Raw genomic sequence first — 11,248 nt, 5'->3', positions numbered from 1 at the left:
AACCATGTGGATTTCGCTGAAAAGTGTCTTCAGCGGGTGCATTATACATCATTAGAAAGTTTCGTTATCTTGACTATTCATGTTTCATTTGTTTTTACGAATTTCAATGTGAATCTTGGACTTCTTGGTAATTTCATCTGTTAATTTTTCTCAATTATTGCTTCTCAACAATCCAATATTCTGATGCGTAAAATAAGGAACGATATCCTGATCAGGTTCATTATCTTATATAACATGATCTTTTAATCATAACAGATATAACGCGTGCACTACATACAACAATATTGTATATGCAATCCAAAAACTGACAAATTGGCTAATAGATGGAAGGAAATACCTGCCAACTAATTTGTTCTTTCAATACCAAATATCTACTGCACAAATTCTTGGTAAAACACCAAGTTAGATTTCTACCAGTAACACAAAAAAGGGATCCTTAGATTAGACAGAAAAAACATATATCTCACACAAACTTATATGTCCACAATAGAAACAAAGGGAATGACCCAGAAACATATTTCGAACACAATTATTTGATTAAGATACAAAAAAAAGGAGCAGATACGGATGTCCTACAGCATCTGTTAGCCCTCATGTATACATCAGAAGAATACTTAAAGATACTCTCACTTTTCACCTTAGGCCGCTAAACCTGTTGGTGCTGTGGTTGGTCTTTCTTGCTTTGACACGGGAGAAAGCTGAGTTTTTGCTTCTCTCTAGACTGTAGCTGGTGCATCTAGGCACCTCCTGGAATCCTGAACCTTCTTGTCCTTCCACAGATTGCTTGCCATCATCCATGATAATCTTAGGACATCCTTGTAGGATAGTTGGAGTTTCTTTCCTTTTCAGAGGCAGATCTTGTTTCAACATCATGTTCTGTTGCTTGGTGAATGTGAGGGATAGGCTTCCTTCAAAAGAACTCCAGATAGGCAGTGGAGCAATTACTTCAGCTTTAGAATTCATTTGAACTTCACCTTTAGGTTGGACGTGCATCGCTGCAATGTTGGATCTCATAATTTGCGAACATACAGAAGGCGCCACACCATTGCATGAACTTTTGCAGGGAAAGAATTGTACAAATGATTTAGTTTGCACCTCCATGTCGGTGCCAGTTTTCTCTTCAGTAGAGACAATAGCAGTTGGCACAACCTCGAAACGTTCAGCTGCATTTTTGTAGTTGGTGATGGAAAATGTTCTTCCAAAGAGTTTCAAACTAGTTGGCTGTGATTGCTCTGATAAAACCTTTTCGGGATATATGTAGTTCTTTCTATACAGATCAACACCCTGATAATAATGAAATAGCAGTATCATGATATTGTTCTTCTTCTATTGCATTGTAAAGAGATATCAAAGGATTCAAAAGAAGTACCAGCGAAGTTTTGTCTAGATTAGTTGAAGAATTAGTTTCCAGATCCAATGGTAATATTTGATGGTGGTGCACAGTTGATGAGGATGGGGAGTAACATCCATTCTCTGAATCACTGTGTGATGTTTCCGTTGAGTCTGATCCGGCCATAGACGATAATGGTAATGCACATATATTTTGAGGTTTCAAGGCTCTGGAACTAACCAAAGATAAGAATGACACAGGAGATCCACTCTCTTGGTCAGAAAATGAAATTGTAGGAGAGGATTTTTCTTGTAGCTTCACATTTGGGATACCAGCAGTGCATGCATGAACCAGCTTATGGGGGTAAGGGTGCATTGGCTTTCGCTTTGGCCGAGGAGGAGGAATCTCAATATACTTTCTGGTGTCTGATTCACAGTAAACCTGGAATTTGAGGCAGAAAAACAGTATGAATAGATAATGAAAGGGGGAAAATACTGGACAGATAATAGTACACACCTTCGAGAAAAACTTCTGTGAATGACTCCGGATTTGAATGACAGTTTTTGTACCAATATGTTCTGCAAGTCAAGAGTCGATCAAAAGAAGAAAAAAAATAGTTGATGATGTCAACATAAGTCATTGCAAATTGTGAAGCACCTTGTATTTGACGCCAGGCACGACCATGGAACTTAATGGCTTCTAAAAACTTTTCATGCTCTTCTTCTGTCCACTTCTCTCGCTGCTTTGAAATCGTGTAAGGTTTCCTCACCTAATTCACAAGAATAACAACAATGCACTAAGAATTCATTTGATCAGTGAAACACATTGCATGGTTTTGAACTTTATCTCAGAAAAATACCCGAATTGGTGGATCCTTTGCTGATAATGCCAGTTCCTTAGAGTGAATGCCATCAAGAGATGGACTTGCATTAACAAAAAGTTGCTTATTTGGCAGATGGATGTCATTCATTGATGGAATACTCTTCTCCTGTCAATCATAAAGACAAACAAAAAGTTTAAAATAACTGCTGGAAAGTTGGAATTATCAAGCAAAATGTAGATCAGAGGATTTCTTTAGGTAAACTGCCAATTAAAAAGTGGGTCACACAAAACAATGTAGCTAACAATCAAAGTTGTATACCTGCATATCAAATGACTGTGTTGTTGGTTATATTTTTCTTTCTTAAAAATTCTTTCTTTTCTTCTAAAATACTGGATACATAGATTGCAATCTAATTCTCTTTGGAGCTGGATTCTCAATGATTCCTTTTGTGATGTATTTTATATTAGAGGAGGAGAACAAATTAAGGTCAATAAAATATCAGCTAAAACATCAGCTAATGGTGATCAATTACTTAATCTGAAAATAGCATATCACAAAAGAGAAGGAGAGAGCATGGCGGGGGAGATTTATATGCATTTTATGCCGCACCACCTAAATATCAGCTTGTCGAGTTCTCTAAAATCTATAAGGACAAAACTTGAACAAATTACTAAAAACAATTGTGGATTCCCTCTGCCACTATAAATTGATCAAACTTGTTAGGTATCAGAGGTTTAGAGACTATTGATCCATTCTGAATTTTTCCTGTCATATATATCTGCATTTTAAAACATCATCAACATTATAAGATAGGTAACTAAATCAAGTTAGCAGCAACTAACCATGCTAACAATTCCTAGATTTAAGAATAACAATAGTTGTTAGCAGCAGCTGTCATATTATTTATTCAATGAAACCACCAAAAAGTAATAAAATTTTTTGAATCACCCAATAAAATTATCCTCTCAAAAATTTAAAAGACGAATTAATAAAGATAAACCATAATAAAAATTCATGACAAAGGCTCAAAATCCAAGGAAACCATAGAAGCACGAAGCTCCAACTCACACAATCGAAGATTGTTTGTCCCTCAATCGAGTTCAGATTGTATTAGTTTATGTTTTCAAACCGATTTTTCAGATGATATTGGACCAAACTTTGAACTTTTTTGAGCCATTCAAACTCACTAGACCACCAAAATTTTCCATCTATCATCAGTAACAAATAAGAAGACACAAAGTGATCATCGCCTCTAGTTCGGCTCAATTTCCACCAACGGTATCTAATGCGAAGAACTACAAAAGAATCGGCGACGACAAAAGCAGAGGACCAAACAAGTAAAACATCAAAATCAAAGGAAAGGAAAGTTGAGCGGCGGACATGTACCACGATAGTAGATGGGGCTTTTCTTCCTCTGTAACAACCTCTTCTCCTTCCCCTCGTCAACCCCCGTCGCCGTCGCCGTCGCAGCTTCTTCTTCCCTCGTCTCGCAACACAAGGAAGGAGAGAAATCGCTCGCCCTTCGCCCCTTCTCTGTCGCCGTCTCCTCTCCCAGGCAGTGGAGTTCCTGAAGCAACGAAGGAACAGATCGGTCGTTTTATAATAACAAAACACTCAAAATAAAGAATATAAAAAAAAAAGCGGAAAAAAATATCTGGGAGTCGCTAAAAAGTACCAGACACGCGGCGCCAAATTATTCGTCCACGAGCTTCGGATTAAGAAATCAGCGGCGGGGCCGGGAAGGGGCCCACCCGACCTTTTTGCCACGTAGCCCAGGTGGGAGACACGTGACTTCGGCCCCAGTGCCTGGTTTCTAATTTTAGAATTTGGACGATCGATTTCGTAAAATAATTCAGGCTACGTGTTTCGATTTCAGGATTCTCTTCTTCAAGAGCGAAATGATATTTTAGAGACGTCAGGTCGTGTACGTGTTCCTTTCTTGATATGTAAGAGAGTGAAAAACATTGGAAGGTGTTAGGGGTCGGTATGATCTGATCTAAAAGGTCGCGATTCGATCTAAGTGGATGACATATCAGACAGAAGATTGATTCGGCAATCTTGACTTGATATTTAGATTAGGTCAGGTCCAGTATCCTATTCAGTCGCGGTTTAATATCTGACTCGGTTGGGGTCTAGTACCTGACTCAGCTTCTAACTCAGGTCTGGATCCAACACCCGATTCCGAACTTCGACTCTAGGCTACTCCCAGTCTACTCCACCGAGTCTCCTCTTGAACATATCCCATCCTAACCTTAGTCGACTTCGACTCAAGCTCCCTTTGTCGACCAGGCCCCACTCCTTCGGTGTTATATATCATGCTCAATCAACTCCGCTCGGAGCAATTCTTCATTTAGTTAGATAAGTCACCACTAGAAGGACATAGATAATCATGTGATATGGTAGTTAATTTATCCTTCCATTAATACGATATGATGGTACAATGATGTCGTATCAAAATGGGTAATAAGACTTTTCGCTACTACCACGATGATGAAATATTCTCCTTACCTAGATGGAACATCTCCTATGATAAAATCTCCATTCAAAAATATTATTCTTAATTGAGATAAAACATGCTTTAATTATTCTCTCACCTGTGCTATATAGCTCTTCTCCATCCGTGGAAATAGGTACGCTCTCGCATGCATGCTCATAGTTTCACTCCTTCTCCGATGAGAAGGCTAACTTGAATATCAAAGCGATTGAATCAGAACACCTCTGACTTCTATACTCACCCTTTTCTCTTTTGCTATGTAGGTCTCTGCGGCGCCTTGAATTCTTTACCCTCGACACCCGCCACTCATGGATACCACTTTGACGGTCAACTTCTTAGCTGGGTGGCCAACTGCTAGTTCAAGAGATGATAACATATTTAAGGGGAAAAGGAGGAGGTGGTGTAGGGGTCTGCATATTTCTAAAAACAATTTTAGCCGCATACAACGCAGTAGAAAAAGGAATCTCTTCAGAAGATCCATGCGAAATCGTATTCATTTTACCGATTCTATCTACTGGAATCGAGGTTACCTTCGATGCGAGCCCTTCGCAATCCCGACAGCAACTCTTGCCTTCAAAGGTTGACGGATCTCAACACGATCAGTGTGTTCGCATCTCCACGGTATATCCACACGAATACTGATACGGAGAAGAACCAGGTCGTGGTGCTAGCCACAATACTAGGTTCGACCAAGGTAGAAGAGAAGAGGAAGAATACCAATAATGCTTCTCTCAAGAGCCTCTCATCCCTTTTTATATCCAACCATGAAATATAAAGAATTTTTGACTCTTAGGATTTCATGGAATTAATACCTTTAATAATCCTATATATATATCATGTATGATGCTCATGCAACCCTCTTAATGATGAGGGAATTAATATCTTATTAATCTCATGCATGAGATTATGTAACCCTCTTCTTAATGAATTCTATTTCACTTAAATCCAACTCGAATATTGAGTGAATTGATACTAAGAATTGACACTAACAGATGGACCAAAGGCGTAATTCCCTGTTAGATGGAAATTGGCTACTTTACTGCTGTCTATGCTCCTCAAGACGGGCAGGAGGAGGAGAGGGATGCTGCACTATTAGGCCGAGCTTTGGCGACTTTCTCAAGAGGACACCGTGGCTTGCCTCGCAGTCGGTGACTTTCGCAAGAGGACACCGTCCTCCAAACTCTCTGTGTCAGCAGCAACCTCGACGCTCGATATGCATGTGTGCAGACTTCCGGCCAAGATCAGTAAGAAGATCGAGCGTGATTGTAAGAACTTATAGAAAAAATTATGAGCTAAGTCAAGAATAAAAGACTACACAGAGCATCGAAGGAATTAAGAAGATACGAGAGCACGAGTCTTCAATCAGATCCATTTTTGATTGCAGTTACACAGGTAGATATGATGCGATTCTACAACATCTCGTCGATTCTACTATAGCATTTAGCACGAAGACTATACACAGCGGTCGGTGGCAGAAACTATACCTTCTTGCTCCTCTCGCCGCATTCCAGTGTGGGATTCCCACTGCTCCCGGCGGAGCACTCGCCGACGTCGTCGTCGTCGCCGACTTCCGGCGGAGGCACCTCCATCGCGTTGCTACTGTCGCTGTTATTGTTCTTGTTGTGGTTGTTGGCGTCGTCGTTGTTGTTGCTGCTCACCTCCCTCTCGAGGAGGCCGCCGTGAGGATGCAGCAAGTGCAGACGCCGCCTCAGTTCGCCCATCTCCCTCTCCACCAGGAAAAGTCTCTCCTTTAGCGTCAGGTTCTCCTCCTCCAGCCTCGCGATGCGCGCGTCCTGGTCATCCACCCTGCTCTCCAGCAGGTCCGCTTCCGACTGCAGGCCGTGCTGCTCCCGTGGGTACACCATCTCGAACCGGCTGACGTCGTGGTCCAGCCGCCGTTCCACTTCCAGGTGCTCCTCCACGTCGCTCTCGCTCGACCCTTCCTCGTCCTCCATGTCGTCGTCTCCGCTGCCGCCCGGACGGATCTCGTAGCCACCCCTCGGCGATCGGAGGCGGATCCGCCCCTTCATGGAGCCGTAGCCGTCGACGCCCCACTCCTCCTTGACCATGTCGGTCAGGACCTCACGAGTCGGAGAGAGCTTGGGCGTCGGGAGGACCGCGGGCGTGACGGGGTATGGCGAGACCTGCGATGCGATCCCGCCGGACTTCTTGGCGCGGATAATGAAGGAGGTCGTGTTGCGGGGGGCGAAGGGGGCGGAGCGTGGAAACTTCTTCTTTTGGCAGAACCTGCGGGCCTTGACGCGGTTCTGGAACTGGAGCTCGTTGAGGCTCGGAGGTTTATAGCCGGAGACGCCTCCGCCACAGAGTGGGGCCAATCCACCACCCATCGGGACCACTCCTCCTGCAGCGGCGCCGCCCGTCGCCATCTTGCGTTTGTCGGCGTCTTTCTTGGCATTCCAGTTCATTCGGCTGTGCATGATCCCCCCTGGTGCGGCGAAGGGCGGAGGAAGCCTGGCGGGGTTCGCGAACCCCATCGGATCCTCGGACGGGGGATGCGGTGGAGGCCAGATCCCGTAGCTTCGGTTCAACGCCTGCGATGGGTCGTTCATCGATTCCCCGGCGACCAATCAAGAAAACCCTAAAATCGTTCACGGCAAGCACGATGTGCGATCGGAAACTAAATCGAACACCTATAACAGTCCTAACCGAAGAAAATTTGGAGCCGATGATCGAGGGAAACGCCCAAATTCAACCCAGTTCGTGATCGTAACCCTAACCCTAGATTTCGAGATCGAAGTCGACCGCAGAAGAGGAGATGAGGTAATAGAATACTAAGATGACGAGCATGGAACTTTTTATGGGGTCAGTGTATCCGATGAACGGATTCGATTTCTCTGGGGGAGAATGGACGGACGTGATGAAGTCTCCAAATGTACGATCAGTGCAGCTGCCCTAGTGATATATTTATATATAGGAAAATGATATCTTGAGCGACAGAATCGTGCGCGCCTGTGAGCGACACCACCGACCCACCGTCATTGCCGCCGGCCTCACTGCACCGTCCATCTACCGCTGGCCGTCGGCCGAATCGCGATCGATGCACCGCTCGCTAGCGCTTCATACGACGTCGGATTCCAATTGGATAGTGATCGAAATTCGACGTAAGTTGGTCGGAAACAGCTAAATCACGTAGCCCCCCACTGCGCGGCCACTACCGCCCGCGATTTGATCGGAATCCGGCCTGATCGCGGTTGGCAGCAGCCGCGTCACGGCAGTGGCGCGATCGGGCCGGATTCCAATTGAATCGCAGCCGGAGACCGGCCGAGGAAGGACCAACGTGCGAGCCGGTCTCCAACCGCGATTCGGTTGGTTTTCGGTCGCGATTCGGCCAGAATCTGGCCCGATCGCCATCGACAATGGCACGGTGGGTGATTTGTTGTTTCCGACCAAATTACGCCGGATTCTGACCACTATCCGATCGGAATCCAACATCTGACAAAGTGCTGGTGAGTGGCGCGTCGATTGCACCCGACTAGTTTGCAAGAAAAAATCGATTTGAGCACTTGCAAGAAAAAATTAAGACAAAAGGAAATTTTTGTTAGTAACTTACACCAGTTCAAAATGAAATTTGCCCATAATATATTATGGTACACCACTGCAAAATATCATTATCCACATTATTTTATGAAAGATGTGTAAATTAATATTCACACCATCTGTGTACAACATTATTCATCATATATTAGTGTTGCTTGTAGCAATCAGCAACAACTCAAGGATGAGGGAAAAACAAAAGCACTGTCAGAAGCGAAGCAACCTGTTCTGATTGCAAATAGCAGATGTTTCAGCTTGATTCTCTCATCAATTCAATAGAACTCTAGCCATAATCACAATGCTGGAGTTAGAATGATACTGATTACAGTCTCAATATATTTGGAGAATAGTTGGATCTTGCCAATCAGATCAGCACTTGCTCCTGCTTCAAATCAGGTTATGCTATTAACTTCATCATAATCATGTGCTATACCTCCACTTGTCGGCCTGAAACATTCAAATCCAAGTGTTTCAAGTACATTGAGTGTTTAACTGAGAAGAATTGGAGATTCTGTGTAGTTACTGATGTTTTTATATACTTACAGTCCAGTTAATACTTTAATAGTGTCATAGAAGAACCACTGCAATGTTATAACAGGTCCAACGAGCGTGATACGAACAGGAAGGCTTCTAGTAAACAAGTTGGGAAATCCGATGTTCTTCGCTGCCTGCACATGTGAGAAACTAGTATTTCGTTATCGATGATTGTAGCACAAAGTGGAGTAAAAGGACAGTTCAAGAGAGCATAGTTCTATGGTACCTGCAAGATACTGTCAGCCTTTTTGTTGTAAAGTGAAGAAACAATATTATCTGCAGGATTTGATACAATCGTTCCAACAGCTCCAGATGCATAACCAGCCATGCAAGTCACACCAAGTTGTTGAGCTCTTGAACATTCCTCCCTCTTCCTTTGGATGACATCGCGGTATAGCATATCGACAGAATGCTCAAAGGTCGAGAACATCAGAATAGAAACTGTATCATGGTATATTACAAAACTCAGATTGTTCTTCTTATAAAACTGCATTAAGACAGAACCAAAACAGAGTAACATGTGTTGCTAAAATGTCTACTCTAAGACCTCTTAGTACACATGGTCAGTAACATTTAAGAGCTCAATTTTGATAAATAATTCCAACAAAATACATAAATTTTTAGTATAAAAAGTGTATCACAATTCATAGCATTGTATATACAAGAAATTTCAGTAAGAATGCACGGAAAGATAAAAGGAGAGTGAGGGAGTACATGGTAGGTTCCGTCCCCAAAGTGGTAAGAGCCCCTTGTAGAAGCTGCAATAGAATGAATATTGGATGATTCATTCATATATTAATGAGGATTAGCTCTAGGATGACACAATCTTAGAACACAAAGAAAGGTCATCGCTGAATTTGATTACCCGGCCAATCCTTCGGATGCATATAACTTAGGAAAGCCATCAATCATGCCCCTAGCAAAATGTGCTTGTGTTTGCACACGAACTTTCACAGCCTCAAATGGACAAAGGGCTACATCTGCTATTACTTGTGCAGATGCACTGCTCACAAAGTAAATTGTACTTCTGTTTGGTCCTCCCAGCGCATCTGAGTACACCTTTTTGAAATATTCATAGAGCCCAAACCTACAACCACCTTGAGCACCATAACCGAATAGTTTCCCAGCCCAACCTCTCCAAAGTGATGCCGGTCCATGTTCTTTGACAAGGATATGGAGTCCAGAGAACATGCTATTGTATTTAATAGGGTTCACCTGTAATTGGAAGTAATGTATAGATAAGTGAATACAAAGCTTATAATACTCATTACGAACTAATGAGTAGTCCTACAAGAAGAGAATCTCACAACTCACTGAACAAAATTGCAATACGAAGGAGAGTAACAGTTGATGTCAAGTGTGATTGCTGAATATTCTAATGTGCCATAGATTCACAGCCAAATATTCTGAAATTTAGAGTTGATTATGAACCTAAAGGATTCTTCCTTAATCCTAAATATGGTTTCATAACCAGAGTTTTCCACTTTACTTTGATGAGTAAATCATGAGGATGATTTACAGGAAGTTCGAAGCTAGATGGCAGATATTTGTGTATACTCACTGAGATCAAGTTCCAGCTACTCAAGCAAATAAGTCAGAAGAGATTATTGCTTCCATTGGCTATAGTGCAAAAAATGTGGGCAATTCGAATTTGCAGAGCAAGATCATCAAACAACAATAGAGAAGAACACAGACATTCTCAGAAACCCATTGCTATTGGGATTTAGCACCATACTGCATCCTTAACCCATGTGAGCAACCTAATTCACATTCCTAAAGAAACAAGAAACTTCACCTGAACATTTCCTCCGCTATCAAAGCAAGAACATGCACAAGAAGATGAAATTCGTCGCATTGATTCAAGCAAAATCCCTACCTCAGAGGTTTTTCCCCAAATACACGCAAGTTTCGATACAAAAGAACAGCAGGGAAGAATCGCAGCGAAGGAAAAGAGTTGCCTTTTCAAGGGATCAATCGAGTCTCGCACCTGCATGTTGACCTTGAGGACGTCCAGCGGCGTGATGGCGAGATGGGTGGTGCCGGCGCTAAGCATGCCGCCGATAGCGCAGACGGCATAATACTCCGGCGAGAAGACCCTCATCCCCTTCCACCACTCTTTGCCCTCGCCGGCGTTTCCCGTGCCCTCCATCTCTCGCCTTTCCCTCCTCCCCTCCTTTCCGCGCCGCAGCTCTCCCCTAAGTCAACCGCGATCTCCGTCGAGGAAGCGAAACCGAGCTGAGCCCTTGGAATCCTCGGTTGCGCGAAAGGAAACAAGCCACGTCGCGGCCATGGCGGCGGGGTAAACTCCTAAACCCTCGGAGGAGTTGAATTACGAATAAGCCCCTGTAAATGCAGTGCATTGTTTAAAGCTTGAAACGATGAGTTGGAGAAGGTGAGAAAGGGCATTGTTGGAACTTTGATGGTGGTCGCTCTTCTTCCACGTAATCTCTCAAGACCTCAAGGCTCAAAAATTTACAATCAAGACTTTTCCTATTCATTTCCAACTTGCTCA

General features: G+C 43.3%; 3 protein-coding genes across 3 annotated transcripts; all 3 read right to left on the bottom strand.

Annotated features, from left to right (window-relative positions):
- Positions 1 to 450: 450 nt before the first annotated feature.
- LOC141822066 (protein REVEILLE 2-like) lies at positions 451 to 3,587 on the bottom strand. Its single transcript, XM_074709484.1, has 6 exons — positions 3,540 to 3,587; positions 2,190 to 2,318; positions 1,988 to 2,099; positions 1,847 to 1,908; positions 1,370 to 1,771; positions 451 to 1,284 (listed from the first exon to the last, which is right to left on the bottom strand). Exons 2-6 carry the CDS (start codon positions 2,298 to 2,300, stop codon positions 634 to 636), a joined length of 1,338 nt encoding a protein of 445 aa, XP_074565585.1. The 5' UTR covers positions 2,301 to 2,318; positions 3,540 to 3,587; the 3' UTR covers positions 451 to 633.
- A 2,306-nt stretch (positions 3,588 to 5,893) lies between these two features.
- LOC141821429 (uncharacterized) lies at positions 5,894 to 7,417 on the bottom strand. The gene has a single exon (XM_074708863.1). It carries the CDS (start codon positions 7,215 to 7,217, stop codon positions 6,126 to 6,128), a length of 1,092 nt encoding a protein of 363 aa, XP_074564964.1. The 5' UTR covers positions 7,218 to 7,417; the 3' UTR covers positions 5,894 to 6,125.
- An 850-nt stretch (positions 7,418 to 8,267) lies between these two features.
- LOC141822316 (mitochondrial phosphate carrier protein 1, mitochondrial) lies at positions 8,268 to 11,022 on the bottom strand. The gene is made up of 6 exons (XM_074709758.1): positions 10,724 to 11,022; positions 9,602 to 9,951; positions 9,451 to 9,494; positions 8,963 to 9,177; positions 8,746 to 8,870; positions 8,268 to 8,649 (listed from the first exon to the last, which is right to left on the bottom strand). The coding sequence occupies exons 1-6, from the start codon at positions 10,883 to 10,885 to the stop codon at positions 8,595 to 8,597; spliced, it is 951 nt and encodes a 316-aa protein (XP_074565859.1). The 5' UTR covers positions 10,886 to 11,022; the 3' UTR covers positions 8,268 to 8,594.
- Positions 11,023 to 11,248: the final 226 nt, after the last annotated feature.

Source organism: Curcuma longa, chromosome 2 (assembly GCF_044706935.1).
Source record: "Curcuma longa cultivar G26 ecotype Majalengka, Jawa Barat chromosome 2, ITB_CL_G26_1.1, whole genome shotgun sequence".
In the NCBI taxonomy this organism is placed as follows: Eukaryota; Viridiplantae; Streptophyta; class Magnoliopsida; order Zingiberales; family Zingiberaceae; genus Curcuma; species Curcuma longa.
Note: the sequence above shows the minus strand (reverse complement) of the source record. Positions and strands in the feature narration are given on the sequence as shown.

Excerpts from the sequence above, each read along its gene's own strand:
- LOC141822066 (XM_074709484.1), bottom strand. The coding sequence starts at position 2,300 with ATGAATGACATCCATCTGCCAAATAAGCAACTTTTTGTTAATGCAAGT. Across the intron at positions 1,772-1,846 it reads CACAGAAGTTTTTCTCGAAG|GTTTACTGTGAATCAGACAC; the intron begins GTGTGTACTATT and ends CTCAAATTCCAG. Across the intron at positions 1,285-1,369 it reads ATCTAGACAAAACTTCGCTG|GGTGTTGATCTGTATAGAAA; the intron begins GTACTTCTTTTG and ends CATTATTATCAG.
- LOC141821429 (XM_074708863.1), bottom strand. The coding sequence starts at position 7,217 with ATGAACGACCCATCGCAGGCGTTGAACCGAAGCTACGGGATCTGGCCT.
- LOC141822316 (XM_074709758.1), bottom strand. The coding sequence starts at position 10,885 with ATGGAGGGCACGGGAAACGCCGGCGAGGGCAAAGAGTGGTGGAAGGGG. Across the intron at positions 8,871-8,962 it reads AGGCTGACAGTATCTTGCAG|GCAGCGAAGAACATCGGATT; the intron begins GTACCATAGAAC and ends TCACATGTGCAG. Across the intron at positions 8,650-8,745 it reads ATTAAAGTATTAACTGGACT|GCCGACAAGTGGAGGTATAG; the intron begins GTAAGTATATAA and ends TGAATGTTTCAG.